This window comes from Lepidothrix coronata, unplaced genomic scaffold, assembly GCF_001604755.1.
Source record: "Lepidothrix coronata isolate B3197 unplaced genomic scaffold, Lepidothrix_coronata-1.0 Scaffold121, whole genome shotgun sequence".
Taxonomy (NCBI): domain Eukaryota; kingdom Metazoa; phylum Chordata; class Aves; order Passeriformes; family Pipridae; genus Lepidothrix; species Lepidothrix coronata.
Genome location: NW_016690301.1, coordinates 3,153,629 through 3,174,253, shown reverse-complemented (window position 1 = coordinate 3,174,253; position 20,625 = coordinate 3,153,629). Strand labels below are relative to the sequence as shown.

At 52.6% G+C, this 20,625-nt stretch overlaps 1 protein-coding gene across 2 annotated transcripts in view; it reads right to left on the bottom strand.

Moving 5' to 3' along the window:
• Positions 1 to 20,625, bottom strand: part of PSD2 (pleckstrin and Sec7 domain containing 2) — a 67,287-nt gene that overhangs the window by 34,200 nt on the left and 12,462 nt on the right. Inside the window, exons 2-5 of one of the 2 annotated variants that reach the window (XM_017825677.1) lie at positions 11,769 to 11,871; positions 9,231 to 9,809; positions 2,434 to 2,922; positions 517 to 711 (exon numbers count right to left, since the gene is read on the bottom strand). In XM_017825677.1, coding sequence (XP_017681166.1) covers positions 517 to 711; positions 2,434 to 2,922; positions 9,231 to 9,745 — 1,199 coding nt within the window. In that variant the 5' untranslated portion in view covers positions 9,746 to 9,809; positions 11,769 to 11,871. The remainder of the gene's footprint in view (positions 1 to 516; positions 712 to 2,433; positions 2,923 to 9,230; positions 9,810 to 11,768; positions 11,872 to 20,625) is intronic. The other variant, XM_017825676.1, reaches the window with a different exon arrangement.

The window sequence follows — 20,625 nt, the reverse complement described above, 5'->3', positions numbered from 1 at the left end:
TCTTAGAAATCTCTGCAACTCTCCCACTTTTGAGTATTTGAATAAACACTTTTTATTTCCCTTTTGCTCTACCCAGGCAAATCTACTGGCTGAAGTGCCTGGACCTCTGGTGTTGCTCTCCTGCCATCTTACAGACTGGGATGGGATGCTCTGCAGCAGGAAGGTTTTGGGGTGCAGAGATGAAAAACCTGGGGACTGGCAGGGATCCCTGTGACAATCCAGGTCTGGATCCTAAAACCTTCATCCTGGGGATTTTCTGTAGTCTTGCTGGGCCCTTACCAAACATAGGAAGCTCTCAGTTCTGATGGGCAGCAGCTTGTGGCAGCTAATGCCCAACATCTCAGGCAGCTCGTAGGATTCATATTTTAAGGGCACTGGGCCAGTTTCAGCTGGAAGGATCTCCAACAGCCCCATCCAGCAACCAGGTTTGCCCCTTCCAGTGTCCCCCAGACCCTCCCCACCACTGTGCTCCAGGCTGCCGCCTCTGCCACCCTCTCCCACGGCGGCCCCGCTCACTTTTTGCCGAGCTGCCGTGCCACGTCGCAGCGCTTGAAGCCCTCCAGGTTGTAGAGGCGCTTGGCCAACCTCTTGGCAGCCTCGCTGTCCGCCCTGCAGCCGTTGGCCAAGGTGTCCGTGCTGCCCTGGTCCAGCTGCTCCGTGCTGCCCATGTCGGAGTCGGAGTCTGACAGGGTGTCCTTCAGGCTGGCGTCGCTGGACGGGAACAAGGGACGCTCGAGGAGCAGCCGCGTGACCCCGTGGAACCCACCCAAAAACGCCACGTTTCCATTTCTTCTCGTCCTCACCAAAATGTATGAAAAAACCCCACGTGTTTATGAGGTGGGCTGTAAGGGTAGAAGACCCTTCTGGAAGGTTTATTACGAGGAGATCAGGGCTTATTTTGCTTAGGAAGACTTTTCTAATGGCCTGGAAGAGCCATTTTTCCCAGAGCCAGTTTTAGATGTTTTCTTCTCCTGCATTCTAGAGAAACTCTCCCTGGTACGAGAAAAAGATAAGTACTTGCAGACATGTTTAAGGGTCCCCACACTGGGGGGATCCAGGGATGATAAAAGCCCTGAGAAGAGCAGAGGGGGTGTCTTTCCCCAGGCCCAGTGTTTGAAACACTGTTGAGGTTAATGTTCTTTAAGTCCAGTGTTCTCCACTTTGGAAATAAATTTTCCTACAATGCTTCCACTGCCTGGCATTTTGGGGGTACATATGCATTACCTTTCTTCACAGGACATTGGAGAAGCCTAATGAAATGGTACGATTTAATTTCAAATTAAAGGCTGCAGAGAGAGTGACTTCTCCCTGAGTAATGAGGATGTATCAAAGTAAGCAGCCCCAACACCTTTTGAAGCTTCCTCTCTCTCCACTCGTGTGGAAAGGGATGCCAAGCTCTTTCCAAGCTGTGGACATTCAGGAAATTTTAGGGATAGATAATGTGCTTTTCAGTTCAGCTTATTTGCTGGGGATGAGAAACTGCACTTGTACAAATGGTGTCAATGGGACTGGCACCAAACCTGCTGTTACAGGTGGGCTGCTCCTCTCCCAGCTGCCAGCTGGCCTTGTGGCCAACTGTTGCCATGGACAACACGCCAGGCAGCCCTGCTGGCACCATGTAGGTGGGGATACAGCCCTTTATTTTCCTGTCTAAGGCCAGTTATAACACCTATTGATTCATTTTTGAACAGTGTGACTCACTGAAGGCCTGGGAGCTGGACATAGAACCTTGGACATGACCTGGTTGCTCTCCCTCATGCAGGGGAGTGCCCTACAGATGAGCTGCTGCCTCCCAGGGATGATGGATTGGGTCTGAGCTGGGGCAGAGGATGAAGTCTCTGCTGTTCTCCTCACTGCCTGCAGAAGAACCTTTAGGGAGGCTTTTACAGGGGTATCTAGTCCTAAATAAAGCCCTGAGGTTTCCCTGAACTTCAGAGCACTTTTGGGAGTGCACCTGACTGCCCCCAACCTGCCAAGGTGTCAGGCAGACGAGTCAGGGGTCTGCCCAGAGGAGCCTCTGGGCAGTTTCACCTGCTGTAAGGACGGACGAGGTTTGTGAGCAGCCAGAGGGATGGTGATGCCCTCCAGAGCCAACACGACCACCAAGTGCAGAGCTTTGGCTTTTCCTGGGATCACAGGACTCCTCAGGATCCTGCAACTCACCTGTGGTTTGGGGTCCTGTCTTTGAGCACAGGGAGGACTCAGACACAGCTCTGCTGGACTAACTGGATGAGACCTTGTTCCCCAGTGCAGTCCTAACCCACAGGCAGCAAAGCTCTTCCTGGTGGTGTTTGATCTCTGCCATGACAACACCAGAGAGGAAGCACAAGGCGTAAAGGAGCAGCTCCATCTCTAACACGTCCACTGAGCCTTGCTCCTGGACTGGGATCCCATAAGACAAGGAGCCACTGCCCAAGAAATTCCTTGTCTTACCTGATGGAGTTAATGATCTTGGTGGCATCTTCCTCCGACCCCTCCACGTGGAACCCGTTTGGGATACTCTTCAAGGACAACCGGCTCAGCACATTCTCTGACCTGCTGCTGGTAATAGAGTGCCTTAGAGGGCTCCCAAAATCCCCCTCTGCTGGCTTTGCTGCTCCCTGCTCTTGCTTGTCAGCAGCCATGTGGTGAAGGGCTTCTCTCTGCTGGGCTGCCAGTTTCTGCTCCAAGAGCTCGGGGCTCTCCTTGGCCCTTTGCTGGATCAGGGGGGTGAGCGGGGCCTCAAAGCTGACACAGCTGTCGGTCTCGTCTGTGAGGGAGAGGACATCCAGAGAGTCCAGGCTGCTGTAGTATGTCCCTTTCATAAGGTCAGACTCAACAATCTTCTCAAAGGTCGAGCTGAAGCCATCCCTGATGTCTTTGAATTGAAAATGCTCCCTGTCATCATCGCTGCAGCTCAGCTTGGCATCTCCAGAAGCAAACCTGGACCAAAAGGGGAAAACACAAAAATACTGTCAAGGCAATTCTTGCCCCGTTCCACTTGAAGCTGGGAGGCAGGAGAAGAGGCAGAAATGGACACTGTGATTACAGGCCCTTGGGACCTTTCTGTGGTTTAACCTGCTTGGTTCCTGATTTTATTACAAGTTTCTATAGCTGAAAAAGGCAGAGTTTTGTGATGAGCAATCACAGAGGCCCAATTGACCCTTAATTTGCTCATGCCCCAGTAAAAAGCCAGACCTCTGAACTGGAGACGTTTGCACATGACACCTGCTACTGGATCCAGTGCCAGACTGGATTTAATCTTCCTTTAAGTGTTCCAATTACGGCTACTTCAAAAGCATGAAAATCCTGAAGGCTGAGGATATTTCATCCAAGTTTGGATGTCAGCAGCAAATGTCTTTGATCCCTTTTACAGAGGAGGAAAACTAGAAGCTTTCAGGGAGCAATCCACGTGCTGTAACTTCAGCCTCTTCCCTTAGATGAGGCACCCTGGAAGTGCAAGGCTGCCTCCAAAGAGTGTTCGCTCCACTGAGAGGGACATGAAAGGTGACAAACACCCGAGCAGGGGAGGCTCCATCCTGCTTTACCGATGGCCTGGGGGATTCAGGCACAGCATTACAGGCTCTGAGATGCAAGAACCTAAAAACACAGCTTCCAGGATTGCTGGAGGACTGTCAGCAACCCTGAATCTGCTTAGGTTTGGGTGCAGAGGCACACATTCCAGCACACATCTCAAACAAACCCGCACTGGGAGAATTAATCTGAGTCAAATCCAGCAATAGTCTCTGACTGAGAGACCTGGAGAGCTCACGGAACAGAGCAGGACCTGCCTGAGATACCCCAGGGTCCCAGGTGAAACCTGCCTCCCCACTTCCAGCAGCCACTGGCAGAGCTCCATTTGCTCTGTCACAGTCCCACATTTTGTGGGTGACACAGGTAAAACCTACAGGAACATTTCCTCCACCTGTCACGGAGTTCACTTTCCTCACAGCAGCACATACAGCCAGGGCTGCACATAGTCTTGTTGTGGCAGTGAGGAGAGGGCACAAAGCTACCAGGCTTCTTGTTCCCCATCTCTGCAAGAAAAATGCTCATGGAAAAGAATTTGAGCAAAGGCAGATTTTCCTGTTTCTGACGTGCCAGGGTGAGAGCCACTGAAAAGCAGAGACCAACTCTGCTCTCGGGTTTCTTATTTCTCTGTGTGCCAAGAGGCTGAGGAACCCAAGCAGGTCAGGGCCCATGAAATGGCTGTGCCATGCCACCTTCCCTTCTTTGATATGCTGCAGGCTGGTCAGCTGCAGCAGGAAAAGGGCATCTCAGCACAGCAGGGAGCAGGACAGACCCACCTGAAGGGCTGTGCAAGGAGGGCAACAGCCACGTGTGGCCTACACCAGTCATGAGACCTGACAGGCCCCAAACCCCAAGGTTTTGCACCCTTTAAAGTCCCCTCTGATGTCTCAGCCATCAGAGACGCTGTTTTCAAGCCCAGCTCTGCATCTACATGGGTAAAAACTTACATGAATCCAGAGGCTCACATAATCCCTTGATTTCAAGAGCTCAAGGCTTTAGAAAACTGTCACCCGGTTCATCAGAGCTGGCCATGCCTCAAAACAGCAGAAATGAGACAGAGGGCAGCAGCTCCAGCCCAAAGAGCCCTCATCCCAGGGCAGCTTGTCTTCACAAACCCATCCTTCCCTGGAGGGTGAACTGCAGTGCCTGGTCATGACAATGTGGACTGGAAAGACCTCCTTCCACAAAGCAGGAGGAACCTTAAAACCTTCATCTCCTTGTGACAGGGAGGACTTTACAGCCTAAATTACACCCAGGGATGGGAGTTCTGGACCTGCCTGGCAGACTATCCAGTTGCCAAACTTCTTGCAACAGCCTCCATCCCCAGTGAACCTCCACGGTCCCTCCCCTCCAGAGGGTCTGTGTCCTCCATACACCAAGGAAGAACCCTGGGGATTTGTGGTTTCTGCAGGTGCTCCAAGAGAGCCACAACACCACCCCTTGGCCTGCATTGCTTCACTGCCATCACCAGTGGAATGGCTTTGTGTGAGAGCACCTGTGCAGGAGGGCCCATCCCCGTGAGGTTGGGGGAACAGCAGGCGTTTCCAGGGTGCTGTGCACAGCAGCTGGGCCTGTGGGTGTTCTCCTGGGTGCTCCTGGCTATCACACCCACCAACAGCCATCAAGCCCTGCACCTCCTGGTTATTACTTAGCAGGTCCCACTGCCATAATCCCAAGCCAGACAGGTCCCACCCTCTCACCACACTGAACAGAATCCTTTCCATTGACTGTTCACACCACAGACCTGGCATATGCCAGACCTTTACTTATCCCCTGAGCCCAAACTCACAGCAGGCAGAAAGGGATAAAGTCTGTGTCCCCACAAATGTCCCAGCAAAGGCTGTAGAGATCAGCACAGGAGCACTGGTCCTGGATGGGTCATAGAGTCATAGAATGGTTTGGATTAGAAGGCACTGTAAAGCTCATCTCATTCCACCCCCTGCCATGGGCAGGGACACCTTCCATTATCCCAAGTTGCTCCAAGCCCTGTCCAACCTGGCCTTGGACACTTCAAGGGACCCAGGGGCAGTCACAGCTTCTCTGGGCAACCTGTGCCAGGGCCTTCCCACCCTCACAGGGAAGAATTCCTTTTTTATCTCTAATCTATCCCTTGTCCTCCTTCATTTTAAGACCGTTCCCCCTTGTACTGTCATTATGCGCCCTTGTGAAAAGTGCCTCTCAGTGGGCATCAAGCACATCACATCTCTCCTTGCCCAGTCCCAGAGAAGACAGAGGACAAAGAGACTGCACAGATTACACTAATCCAGGAGCACCATCTGCATCCCATACAAGGAAAGCCAGGCTAAGGTAGGAGACGGGGAAAGACCTCGCTCGTGTGAATGAACCCGACGTTGCCTCCCCACGGAGAGGTGTCGCCTACTTATTACACAGCAGGGAAGGCAATTGCTCTGCTGAAATAAGGAGTTGTATATTTATGTGCATTGTAATCACAAGGTTTTGTAAGTGTATTGCAGGAAGAACACGGTGTCAAATTGCCTGTGCTGCCTTCCCTGTCTCTGGAAACTCCGGTTTATTGCTTACAGTGAGGCACACAGAGCAGGGCAACCAGGGATGGCTGAGCTGAACTACTCCTGAGTTGTATGCACTGAGATGTTTACATTTCATTTCTCACCGGTTAATTACTTGTTATAAAGTACAGCCTATCACAGAATCACAGAATCACAGCACATCCCGAGTTGGAAGGGACCCACAAGGATCACTGAGTCCAACTCCTGGCCCTGCACAGGACAAACCAACAATGTGACTCATGTTCAACCTGCTGTCACAAGTTTGCTGTGCTGGTGGAGTGGGGAAGTCCTGCCAGAGAAGGACATGAAGGAAATCAGGATTTTCTTGCCTATGTGCTGCAGGCTTTTTGCAAAGTTTTTCTGAAACTTTATACGATGGAATTTGAATTTTTCGACAGCTGTAGGTTGTCATGGGTGGAAATGTGTGGGCAAAGGCTGCAGTCCCAAAACTGCAGGGACTAAGTGTGTCTACAAGTCAAAGGTGGGGATTTCCCTATTAAAAGTTTGACTTTTTTGCATGAGTTCATGGGGCTGAAAGCAGAGAGTATCATTCGCTGGTGGGCTCTCAGTTTGACTGCAGAGCTGTGACCTCCCTGAGATCAGCAGGGCCAATGTTGGGGGCTTCTGGGAAGGTGAAAGATCTTTAGGCAACACAGCCACCAGGACAGGAAAATGGGGCTTTGACAAACGGTGTATCAGTCTGGCAATGGATGCCGTGGGATAAACCAGAAAGGGGAAAAGGGGATTTGGTTAATGACAAAATGAAGCACAAGCATTAAAGCTTTGGCTGTATTTCCTGGAGTTTTTTACCAACCATTTCCTGCCTTCAGCAGGGCAATCATGGTTCCTTTCTCCAGCTCCATCATGGAGTGACGACCTTGAATGACTTTTCCCCCTTTAATTCCCCATTGGTTCAGCAGAATGAGCAGGACTCATCCCCTCCTTCTAAAGTCCTTCAAAATTCAGGGACAAAATGCATCCAGCAGCAATATGTGGATGATGACAAGTGATTTGTCATCAGGAACAAGTACTTGACTGCTCATCATTAAAACGTCAGGCCAGGTTCTCCCGTACCCAGAATGGGTCATTGCAGACACAGCAACTCCCCAAAGGGAGAAAAAAAACCTGGGGAAACTCAGAGGTGATGTGGGATGACAGTGACTTCCCAGTGCCTCGGTCCATCTGTCAGCTTTGCTTCTGCTGACCCACGTTGATCCAGGAGAACCAGACAGTCCATATGGGCAGGACAGACCAGCTCCCTGCTGTGTTTGGCCCAGCCACACATTTCTGCCATTTAGCCCAAAGAATGGTGGTCAAAGTCCTAATAAGCCTGAACACAGTGAGCTAAACCCCATCCGCAGGCAATAAGCGCTTTCCCAGAATTCAGATGTGTCCCTGAAGTTTTCCAGCTGCCCTTCTGCCTTTGAATATAGCGTGTGACTTGTCCCTTGTGCATTCAGCTTCCCAAAAGACTTATTTGCTATCCAAGTGAATATGTTTAGAGTACAAGATCACGGGCTGTGCATGCAGAGCCCAGTCAGGTTGCATCATCTCCACATCCTCAGCCTGCCACTTCTCCCAATTCATGCCCAAGTACCTTAAAATAATTGCACTTGCAGTGATTGCAGCAGCATTCTCTGACCACTCCTAGCTTCCTCTTGAACTCGTAGCCTCTGCCAGAGAGCCACCTACCAAGCAAATATGATTCCCTTGAAACCTGAGAGACTTGCAGATATCCAAGATCTGCCTGCATAGCTTATAGGGCTCGTGGGACCTGCCTGGGGACAGGCTCCCTGAACTCTCCACGCAGCAGCAGCCTGCACTGGACACTCTTCCTCTTCAATACCTTCAGCTGTGCTCGTTGGAACTGTGCTGCTGCTTCTTGTGGGAGGCCTTGAGTAAAACAAACCACCAGCTTTTTATAAGGGGAGCCTGTTCAACACTGGAGAAGCAAAGAAGGAGGGACTCCTGCCATCAGCCCACACCCTTTGTGGCTCCCCAGCTCTGCTGACACTCCTGCCCACACTCCAGACAGTGCTCCAAACAATCAGCACAGCCTGGAGACTGCACTGGGCTAAAGCCAGGAGCTGATCCACAGGCCACCTTGGCCACGCTGTCCTTTCCACACCTTCTCTTCAGAAGGCCATGCACCTCTGGGACAACCTCTGCTCCTCTTCTCCAGCCCCTCCTGCTTGCAGCATCTCTCCCAGCCCGGGGTAGGTACACAAGCAGGGCTATAAAACTCATAACAGGCATCAACCCTGGGTAGATACAGTTCCAGAGCCCTGGCTGATTTCTGGTGCCGAAGGGAAGCATCCATACCACTCCCACAGGAATGGCACAGGAAGCACCCCACCTCACCACAGTGACCTGTCATTCCCCTCAGCCCCCAACCTTCAGAGCCCCAGGGAGTTCTAGAAACTTGTGGAGGCATAAAATCTGCCCCAGCCTGGAGAGTCCTCCTGTGAGCCAGGCTGACAGCACAGAGGACTCAGAGTCTGAGGGGCACTGCACATGTGCTGGTTTGTCTCAGGCACTTGAGAATAGGATGACATTCATATCTTTTGTCTCACACTGCTGCCCCTGTGCCACCCAGGCACTGGTAACACCTGCCACAGGAGCAGCAGAGAGCAAAGCTCAGTATCTTGCCCTCTCTTGGATGCACAGCTGTCACCCGCTAGCCCAGGGACTGCCAGAACTAGCCATGCTGCCCATAGACTTCCAGGGCACACGAATCCCCCAGACCAGCCTGGCTCTGCACCATCCCCAGGCTGTCATACTTGCCCTAAGCAGTCTCAGGTAACTGCCTCAAGTGCTGCAGCTGAATTCCCAACTTGTGAGACATGCTCAGAGTGAGCACAACCAGCACCCAGCACTCTTGAGATCCCAAAAGCTTCTCCTTCATCTTAGTGATTCTGTGGGCAGGCACTGGCTCTAATCACAGCTTTTCTTCATTTGTAACAGGGACAAACTGCGTGAGAAGCCCAGAGAGAAAAGTCAGAAATAGGGGGAAACTCTGTGAGAAGCCCAGAGAGAAACAAGAGTGAAAAGCCACAGTCAGCCATGAGAGCAGCTGCAGCTCCTTAAACTGATGAGTTACACACGGAGCAGAGTAACTCGAACCAAGGAGCCTTGAAAACAACACACACACAAACGAGAGCCGAGCCAAAGCCACGACGGCTCCACACTCACCCGAACTGCTCCTCTGCCTCGTCAGCGCTTAGAGCCTCCGAGGATCCCAGGACGCTGTGCCACCGCTCCTTGCTGAGGGCCCCTCTGGGTATCTCCGGGCTGGGGGAGCCCCTCTCCCCCAAATCCGGGCTGCTCCGGCTGGGAATGTCCCCGTCCCGCTGCTGCCGCGGCGGCTGCTCCGGCCCCGTGACCAGCGCTGTGTCCACCCCGTTGGCCAGCACTGCCCCGTCCTCGGGGGCGCTCTCGCTGGCAGCGCCTGTCCCTTGTCCCTGCTCGCTGTGCCTCTCGCCTGGCTCTGTCACCGCTTCCAGATGTTCGTCCCGCGGGGCCCCGCGCTCCCCCTCCGCTCGGGAGGGCTGAGCATCATCGTGCCGGGGGCTGGCTCTCCCGCTGGCAGGCTCCGGGGGCTGGCCGAGCTGCTCGTCCCCGTCGCTGCAGGACGGCTGCGAGCCCGGGGAATGCGGCTCGCACCCCTCGCGCTCGGCGGACCATGGAACGGGGCCGCTCTCGCTCATGTTCCGCTTGTTGTCCCGGCGCTTGCGGGATCGCTCCCGGCGCTCAGCTCAGGCTCGCTACTACCTACAAGGGGAAAGAAAGCGTGTCATGGACACCGGCAAGGGCTGTCAGAAAGGCACAGGCTTTTGATAGCACCGCGGTAGCGATTTGAAGCTCCCACCCCTCCTCAAACCCTCAGTGTAAAAGTAAGGAAGGACCTTAAGGACTAGCGCTCCTTACTCGGCACAGATCCGGAGAGGAAAATCTGCTCTTGTCGCCCTGAAACATTGGGGCCCGGGCACCCACCTTCTCCTGCTGCTCCCATAACCCCTGTGGGCTCCTGCCAGGGTCTGTGCTCCTGAGGAGGGGTTCAATGGCAGGAACCCTTCCTGGCCAGCATCTCCTGCCTTCACATGGAGAGCTGCACCCATGAAGCTGGAGGAGGAGGAGGAATAGGTGCAGGGGTTCAGCTTGAGGCTTTGGCAGTTTACATGGCTTGCTTCTCTGGAGTTTGGGTTATCTGTGGTGTGGAAGACAGCCCCAGCCTCAGCACAGGAGACCTGTCCCACACAGGCTGTTAGTGCCCAGGGCTGGGGACAGGAACATGGCACAGCTGCCTTTCCCAGCCTGGCTATCAGGGTGCTATTCCCTAGTATTCCCTGCCCACCATAAATAGGTGAAGCAGGCAATAGGTGTGATTTATTCGTTTTCTAACGCTTCAAAGCAGCTGTGATGTGCCAACCTGTGTGATTCTCCCTGCTGACTTCGCAGTTCTGCAGAGCATCCTGCCTGCCAGAGCACCACTTCTCTTTTCCCGGCACACAAGTGCTGCTGAAGGGTGTCACAAGCTGCCAGCTAAAACTCTGGCAAAAGTGTCCTGATTGAACGTACCCTGGGATGCTCTCTCTGTAGGACAAGGGAAGGACGCTTGTCTCATTGCACCAAACAAGACAAGTAGCTTTTTGATTAAAAAAAGGCACTTTATTGGCAAACACGCCTGTTGATGCAAAGCTTGCAAGTCTTACGAGCACCATCCTTAGCTGTGGGCTGTAGCCCCACAGTGCCATGTAAGCTTTTATCCATCATAATCCCCCCAGTTGCAACCAAGTGTCACCAGAATTGACCTCTTCTGGAAGCAGGAGTATTCTGTATGGCCCCCAGGCTGGGCCACTGTAACAGCTGATTTTAGTTTAAAACAAGATGTACCTTCGCAGATATTTTTAAAACATTATCTGGCTTTGTGGGGTTGTCCAGCCCTAAAGGAAACAAAGCTCCAGGGAGACCTTAGAATCCCTTCCAGTGCCTAAAGGGGCTCCAAGAGAGCTGGAGAGGGACTTTTCACAAGGGTATGTAGTGACAGGACAGGGGCAAATGGCTTCATACTGACAGAGGGCAAGTTTAGATTAGAGTTTAGGAAGAAATTCTTGATTGTGAGGTTGGTGAGGCACTGGAACATGTTGCTCAGTAAACCAGAGATTATACCTCTTCTCTGAGCAGCCATGAGGGTGTCCAGGGGTCAGCAAGGGGCTCTGGGTGCTCTGACTTGCTAAGTTTCAGATCTCATTAGCAGGAAAATCACTAATTGCTTGGCCAGGTCAGCGCTCTACCAGTTTACAGTAACAAGGAGTGCAGAGCTGCTGCTGCCTCTGCCCTTACAACCCCTCACCCTGCGGAGATGTCAGCAGCCTCCTCCCTGCTGCCAGTTCCTCTTGAGCAAGGGAAAGGTGGGATTTGGACCCAAAAACTCCTCTACAGCCTGGGTATGGGCAGATCCACACAGGTATGTGCTGGGCTGCTGGCTGAGCAGGACAGATTGTGAGGGGAACCCCAATTTCTGGCTGACTTTGCTCTGGTCCCACAGCCCAGGCAATCCTGGACCTCAGATCTAACCCTCTCTCTGTGTTCTCTTCCCACAACTGGGAGGAGTGGGGAGTTCAGAGCTCTGCAGGGACAGGTTTGGGGTGGAGCCCTCCTCAAGGGTTGCACATGCCAGGGTCATGAGATGGGGCAGGGCCCTCCTGGAGGCAACGCTGGCAGTTTTACCTCTCCTCCAGGTGCATCCGTGAGCATCCCCCGCCGTCACAGCGCGTGCAGCATCGCCCCACCTACCACAGCCCGGGGCTCCCGATCCCGGCACGGCCCCTGCCTGCAACAAGGGAGCACAGAGAGTGAGACCCAGGCCAGAGAGGAGATTCCTGCTGATCTCCTGCCACCCTGCTGCTGCTCCATATTGGGCTGTTTCCCAGACCCACCCCACGGCCTGTTCTCTGCAGAGCTCTGCAAGGTGCTCTTCCCTCGGCACAAACCTCCCTGGTTTCCAGACATGGCACTACAAGAGTATTCCTCACGTAGGACTTCTGATATCTTTCCTTATGAACCCACTTTGACCAGCTAAAGCAGAGCAAAGGGACTCTGTGGTTGCAGGTTTCAGGAGAAATTTGATGATGATCCCACTGAATGTCCAATTTCACCCAGAGAGCAAGACACCTGTATCATGGATTGATCCCCCCCCAACAACCCTCCTCAGCCACACCAACAAACCAAGAGCCAGGTTAGAGGTTTTTAAGCTTTTTGTAAGCTATGAAAGCATTGATGTAGCAGCATTTCCCCTGCAGGGTGTTTTGTACAATGCAGGAATGGGCAGTGATGCCTCTCCATGAGGTGACTCCAGGCTGGAGGAGCATGTCAGGTCACCACAGATGGTGTGGCACCTACAGACAGCTGCCTGAGGTTGTGGGCCAGACTGTCCTATCAACTCCAGTTGATGGAGACAGAGAGACAGGGCACTGCTGCCTGTGTGTTCCTAGAGGTGATGGGTGGATCAGGCTCCAGAAGTGCCACCTGCTTTCCAGTGGCTGGAAAGAGCCCATGGAGGAGCTTGGCAGCAAATACCTGTGTCAAGTCCCTGCAGAGGGATCTGCTTACACCCCCTCTTGGGCTTGCCCTCACAGGTCTTCAGCCTCATTCTCTGCCATCCTGACAAGAGAAAGGCCAGCCTAGACTTCCTGGGACACCAGCACTTCAGCCTCCTGAATCCCACCTGCAGGAGTTGAGCCCTCCCAAGGGAAGTCAAAACAAGCCCTCAGGTTCACACATATGGGCCAAGTCTCTTCTAGTTTGTTCTTCTGCCATCCCAAATGACGATGGAAAACCTGTAAATCTCTTTCCCACCAAATCCAGGACAGAAAATCAGTCCCAGGCACTTGGTGTTTCCATTTACTGACAGCAGGGCCAAGCCAATGCAGCATCTTCCAGGAATTTACTTGCAAAACTACCAACACTCTCCTGAACATAACCACACTGTAACTTCAAGAAATGCTGAAACCCTAACATGGGCCAAATTTTAACTTTACCACAGGGAAGGTATAATACAGACATGCAACATCTACCCACTGCTCAAATCTTTGGAGGAATCTTTCCAGCAAAGCTTTGCTGGTCTTTTCCTTAACATGTGGCTTTTTTCAGTCCATTTTTTTAAAACTAGCCAGAGGGTTTGGGCTGAAATCCCTGCCATCCATCCAAAAGCTTCAGTAGGAACCAGACACCACCCAAGCTGAATTCCAGTCCAATAGCTTGAGCTTGGCACAGCTGTATGCAACCAGAAAACAGGAAACTAAAAGCCATTAGGAGACAAGCCTGAGTAAGAAATACTGGCAAACCTTAGTAAGTGATGTCCCAGCCATCCCTCCTAACTTTACCCAGCTTATATTTTTAATATTTAAAAAAAAATAACATTTTTGTTATTATTGCATTATGCCACTGTTTCACTCTCTGTGAAGTCTTCCTGGGATGTTTGTGGTTTGGAAGGAAGGCTGAAGAGTCAATAGTTAAACCCTTAGTCATGCTCTTCCTTGGCCTTGGTTCCTGCTGGAACCAGGGAAGCCCTGGCAGGATGCAGGGACAGACTATTGCTGAGCCAGGAAAACCATCAGATTCCGGCGTATCCAAGCTGGGAGCTGAGCAGAGCCAGGAGGAGAGATCCAGGCCTCTCACAGCCTCCTGACCCCTTTGAGGTTTGCATGTCTCCTGTTGGATCCACGTTCCACTGCTGCAGGGAGGCTGCCCTGTGCACCTGAAGTCTGCAGGCAAGCTGGGTGTGTATCCACACATGACAAACTACCCAACAAGGCACCAGCTATGGATTTATGCTTGCAGTGACAGCCACTGGAAGCACACACAGCTCATGAGTGGCTAAGGCTTCCCAGAAATGCCAGAGGAACTGGGAGGTTGGGTTGTAACAGTCTGTGGCTCCATTCCCAGCTCCTCATGGCGATGCCTTGCAGTCATGTAACCAGCTCCTGGCACACCCAGCCAGGCAGCCCAGCCACATCCCACATCAGCTGCAGAGGGTCTCTCCCACCCTCCAGTCCATCCTGTGACCTGTTGCCTTCCCCATCTGCGTGGGAAAGGAATATGGACAAAGGGAAGAGGAGACAGGCTGTGATGCCACAGCTTGGACAACTTGGAAGACAAACGATGGTGGAACAGCTGGTTGCAACTGTCCACATCTGCCTCCAGCAAACAGCTGAAAGGTCACCAGTTCTGGACAAAGCCCAAAACCAGTCTCTCCACATCGTTCTGCCTGCTCTGGAAAGCACTGGAATGCAGCTCAGCCTCTGGCCCAAAGCTGCCACAGCTTCAACCAGGCTGTTGGGAGAGGACACACTGCAGCACTGGGGGAAGGGATGGGGGGGCTGGCATTCAGAGATTCCCTTTTGGGGCTCCTTTCACTGCCCCAAAGCAGTAGAGCGTGACTGTGTTGGACTGCAGGCTGGTATTCCCCAAGTCCCCACTCATTTCTTCTTGTTTCTGCTTTGCAAAGTGTTCTCCAATGCAGGTAAGGGCTGGAAGGTGATATGTGGGTTCCCAGCAGTGGATTTTCACAAGTCTTGTCCTTTCTGTAGGCTCAGGCACCCTCTCAAGTCACTGCTGCTTCCCCAGGTCCTGTGGGTAGGGTGGGCACCCCTTTCATGTCCACTGTTCCCAGCCTCCTGCAAATGTTACATGGGTTAGCATATAAAAAAGGGCTCTGGAAAGAAAAGGGAATGACCTGGCATACATTCCAGGCAGGACTAGTCACAATGATGGCTACTGTGGCCCTGCTGGGCTGTAGAGATTTGTTAAGCAGGAGCTCCATGATTTGGACCAGACCAGCTCTGGTCCACATAAGCAGAAGAACATGGATTCATGCTGGAAAGAGGCTGTTACTGCTGTAGGAGATGCTAAGGGAAGCCAAGGCATCCGTGACTCATTGCTAACCATGGCCTTTTCATCTCCTTCCCAGAGCTGGGGCTTGGTGGGAGAGATGGGACAGAAGCTGAAGGGATTGAGGACCCCATCCCTGTGGACTTTGATGCTGCCCTCTCTTGCAGGCCAGATCCAAGCAAGCCAACTACAACTGGCTTCGTTTATCAGAATCCCAGCAACACCAGCTCACCACTGGGATGTGCTCAGTGCCACAGGACAGCACTGCAGGACAGCCACCGGCTCCCTGCTCCAGCCCCAGGTCTTGCACAGCTCCTGGACCACAGGGAGACAGGGCAGGGCTGGTTGGGAGCGATGGAGAGCAGAAATACCCCATCCCACTGTGGCTGGATTTGCAGCGGGGCCAGTGAAGCCGGGTGGGCATCCACTGCAGAGAAGCACCAGTCCCAAAGAGGTCGGGCAGAGATGCAGCAAAGTTTGCCCTGATTGTGTGAGGGGTTGGAAACCACACAGCAGCTCTTTCAGGGACTTGCTCTGGAAGTCTCCCAGCTTTTGTTGAAGCTGAATGGCTGGTGGGAAATGATTTATTTTTAATTTTCTTCCCTGCGTTCGGAACTGGAAAGGCTCCCACTTCAGTTTTGTGTAACCACTTGGCTGCTGCAACACAGGAAGGCTTGGAGAAGAATCCTGCTGCTTAGTCAAGCATGAGCTTTTCCTCAAGCTCATGCTGAGCTGGGCTGCTTCCTGCAGCAGCCTTGCTTTTTCTTGCTGCCCCGCATCCCATTCCCTCTGGCTTGATGAAGATAGAATCATAGAATGGTTTGGGTTGGAAGAGACCATCCAGTTCCACCCCCTGCCATGGGCAGGGACACCTTCCACTAGCTCACGTTGCTCCAAGCCCCATTCAACCAGCCTTGGACACTTCCAGGGATGGGGCCACAGCTTCTCTGGGCAACCTGTGCCAGGGCCTCCCCACCCTCACAGGGAAGAATTCCTTCCCAATATTCCATCTAACCCTGCCCTCTGGCAGTGGGAAGCCATTCCCCCTTGTCCTGTCACTCCATACCCTTGTGAAAAGTCTCTCTCCAGCTCTCTTGGAGCCCTTTTAGGTACTGGGAGGGGCTCTAAGGTCTCCCTGGAGCCTTCTCCTCTCCAGGCTGAACAATCCCAATTCTCTCAGACTTTCCTCATAGCAGAGGTGTTCTGTCTGTCCTCACCCTGGTACCACAAGATGTCCAGGGGGTGAGGAGGAGGCACATTCTGATGTGCCTTGTGTGGTGCTGGGAGTGAAGGAGAAAACAAGGAAATTCTACTCATCAAAAAACCTCAGAGTCAAATCAGTCATCAGGAAGGGGGTGGGGGGTGTCAGGAAAGGAAGAGGTGGCAAAGCAGGCTACCCTGCTTTGGGATATGCTGGGCTGCAGATCCCAGAGGAAGGAGGACTCTGGGACCTTCCACCTGCTTGTGTGCAGCCCTGGGAGATGCTGGGAGGGCAGAGCAGGACTGACTCTTCTGGGTCTTTCAGTAAAATTGTAGCGAAAGGTCTCACCCAGAACATCACCATGCTCTGCTGGACCTAAGGTGGGGGCAGTGCTGAGAAGGGCTGTTGTGGTCCTTTCCCAAGTCCTCCAGCAGCATTCCTGGTGCTAACAGGGATGAGACAGTTCTTGTGAGTGTTCTCAGCACATTTTCTCCTGGTGCACAGAGTTGCAGGCTGCCATGAAGGGGAAGACAGAAGAAGTCCGTGCTGCCACTCAGGTGCCTCACAAGCCTCTTGGTCTTGTGAGTCCATGCAGACACCTGGAGGCACAGCCAATCCAGGCTTCAGTCTGTGTATTTCTGTGTTGTATTGGAGGTCCAACACCAACATGGAGTCTAAATGTGGACTCACAAGCCCTGGACAGTGGGGATGGCTCTTGCCTCCAGCTGCTGGTTGTGCCCTTGCTAACACAGCCTCACACTCACTTGACCTTCACTGGCATTGGCCTGGGGTTGCTCCAGCCCAGGCTCAGCTCTGCCTCTTGGTGCTGGAGGCAGAGGCTGGGAACAGCTTCCTCAGCCGGAGAAAACCCCACAGGATGGGATTTGCTCAGTGTAATGTGAATAAAGCACACACATACCAGGAGCATCTCAGGATATCCATCCTCTGAGGGAACCCCAGTCCCACAAACTCAGACAACCAGGTCAGGAACCTCTAATCCTGCTCTTTCTAAGTCAATTTTATCCCTGGGGTGGAAGACACCCCTTCACACCTCATTTGCTGACCACCACGAAATGCAGACCTCTGCGGGGCTCTCTGTGCCCCAGGAGCTTGTTCCAGGACATTGCAAAGATTTCTCGAGATCACAATTTCTAAAAGTCTCCTTCCATCCTCTTTTTGCGTGAACGAGAAGCAATTTTTGGTGGCAGCTTTCAGCAGAAAGACACCACAGGCAGATGTTTGGTGCTTGGCCCTTTTCCTTGACATGATCCATGATCCATGCTATGGAGACATGCAGCCACCACCAACACAGCAGCTACAGCTGGGCCACATCCCCATCTGCCTCAGCCAGCCTGCCACAACTGCCTCCTGCTCTGCTTAGAGAGGGAAACGTTAATGAGCCAGATCTGGTTTTCTGGGCATTTGCCTTGGGAATTATTAAGAGCTTAAAAGTTCTCTTGCTCATTCTTGTTGAAGAGAGCCCTTGAACTTCTTGGGTTAAACCATCTCCAGTGACATCCTCGTCTGGGATGGACCGTGTGCTCCAAGTTCCCATCCCCTCCGAGCAGGAACAGCTATTTGATGTACAGGCTGCAGATCTCATCCATAACGTGGCTGGAGAACAGGACTGGATGTGCTTTTATGACCTGACTCATCAATGAATTTATAAAACACACATGTCACACAGTAAGTACCCCGGGCAGAGGGAGTGCACATGGACACCACGAGGTTTCTTTGAGAAGGCAACCCTGTAGAGAGATGGAGAGATCACAGCCATGGTTCTTCTTTTTGAAGTACCTTTACTCCTTCTTGTGTCTCTGCTTTGACCTCTGCCCTTTCGACACGGCTGAAAATAAAAAACTTTTACCATTCTCGTTGTGAAAATCCTCATTTATTTCTCCCATGGGCTCGCTTTTATATGATTTTGAAGACCTCCATCATATCATCTCTCAGCTTCTCTCCAGATTCTAGTCCCTGCCTTCTTAGCCTGTTCTCAGAAGACAGCAACAGCTTCTCCACCCTCTTGACTATTTTGACAACCCTTTTTGGATTTTCTCTAACTCTATTACTATTACCACTCTTACAGTCTGGAGAGAGGAAAAGCAGGGCCGCATAGTGAACTCAAGATGTGGGCACAGCAAAGATTTACCCACCACCAAACTGCTCTGTACATCTGTACAGGAGTCCCTCCCTCATGACACCAAACTCCAACTCACCTGCAACATTTCTGCTGCAGAGCAGGCTCTGAGGGCTGGGCTGGGCCTTCAGCCACTCACTGATTATCTCCGAGGTGCTACTCCAAGGCAGGATAAAGACAAGTGGGAAGAGCTTGAAGGACAGCCTCTGTTCTCCCCTTACTGTTCCTCTGACCACGTTACTTTTGACACTACCCTTCCCTGTGCTCCCAGCACCTGCTGGACCCACAAGAGGATGCTGGACACACCAGAAGAGATCCTCCAGCATCTACTGGAGATCAGCTCTGGCTACATTGCCCATCCTGTCTAAGAGCTGAGAGCTGATGTGTGAGACTGCTCAGAGGTTCAGGTGGGGCTGTTCCTCCTTCCAGTGTCCATGGAGATGCCCTTCCCTCTGAAGATACAGACGGGCTCCACCAGCCTGGGGTACTCTGAGAGGAATCCTGGCACTTCTGGTTACAGTCTTGGCTTGTAACTTGAGAAAGCCACTCCATCTTTCAGTTCCCTGCTTTGCCCCAGCCTTTCTGAAACAAGGCAGAGCATTCAGGCCTGTAGCTCTCTGGCTCCTGGAAGCCTGGCAGAGCAGCAGCGCTCCTCACCCGGGATCTGAGGCTGGAGGGAGTGAGAGAGGTGCTCCAGACATGAAGAGGCTGGACAGCCACCATGGGGGGAGGTCTGTGTACTCCACTCCAACCCACATCCCCAAACCTTGCCATCTGGGAGGGACGTGGGGTTGGCAGGACCCAGTGCAGCGCTGTGGGAGCCACCAGGGCCATCCTGCCTGTGCCAGAGCCAAGGTGCTGGTTCTCCTGCCTGGGTGATGCCCACATGCCAGCACTCACCTGGGCTGGGAGAAAACATGGCTCGACAAGGACATACGAGCACTCACTGATGCCAGAGTCACGCTTTGCAGAGCCCTGGGGGGACTGATGGCCCCTGCTCATGGACAATATGCTGTCCCAGTGGTTCCCTGACAGTTTAAACTGCATCCTTCACTTCCAACGTGGAAAAGAGGCCATGGATAAAACATATCCCACAGACTAAAATAAACCAGCCACATGCTAAAAAAAGAGCCTTTGGGTAATCAGAAATCACTGTGCATGGAACATACCTCTTTCTTGAAGCCAAATCCTATAGCTCCCTATTTTGAATTTTTATTAGAGTCCCCAGAGCAATTAGGACACATTCAGATCTAAACGACTCCTGCTAAACTTCATCTTGGGGAAACAACTGCAGTTTCTTACTTATAGAAAACAATAAAAATGAGTCTTAAAATCCTTAACAGATTTGCTGTTTGCACTCTTCTGCAGTTACTCAAACAGGGAAAATAAAAGAACATATTTAGCATTTTTGGCATGTTCCTTTCTTCATATTGACACCTTGGCTACGCAGCACTTGGTGCACTGAGCCTTCCTCTAGCCCTGGGTGTGCATCATGAAACCTGACTGTTCCCTTCACAGGCAAAACAGGGTCACAGTCTCAAGCCTGTGGGGGTGAAAGCCTGGACTGTGTCCAGTTCCGAGCTCCTGAGAGACAGCAGGGACAGGGAGCTCCTGGAGCAGGGCCAGCCCAGGCTGCAGAGATGCCGAAGGGATGGAGCATCTCTGGGAGCAGGAAAGGCTGAGGGAGCTGGGGCTGTTCAGCCTCTAGAGCAGAGCCTGAGAGGGGCCCTCCCCAGGGTGTGTCAGGGGCTGCAGGGAGGGGGCAGAGGCTGGAGCAGGCTCTGCTCGGGGGGCCCAGCAATGGCCCAAGAGGAACGGGCAGGAACTGATGCCCAGGAATTTCCAGCTGGACAGGAGGAAGAACTTTCCTGTTTGGGTGACTGAGCCCTGAACAGATTGCCCAGACAGGGTGTGGAGTCTCCTCACTGGGGATATTCCAGAACCATCTGGACACAATCCTGTGCCATGTGCTCTGGGATGGCCCTGCTGGGGCAGGAGGTTGGACCAGACGACCCACTGTGGTCCCTTCCAACCTGACCCACCCTGCTGTTCTGTGACTCTGTGACTGCACCCTCACTTTCCATCTTGGTGAGGTGGTAGGAGTTGCTTAAGCCTCCACAAAAAATGGCCAAACACAGGGACAGTGAGCTTATGTGTCCCAGGAGAAGTGTGAGCTTGAGGTGGAAGGCCCAGGAGGCTGATGAACACAGACCTGAACACTCCTGTGTTCTAGGCAGTGTGTTGTGTCTGTAATCCCCCTGGAACAGGCTCCTTTAAACACCATTCGGGGCTTCCTGGTTTGACTACAGGGAGGCAAAGATCCTACAGCAATCAGTGGGGTCTGTCTGACCCTCAGA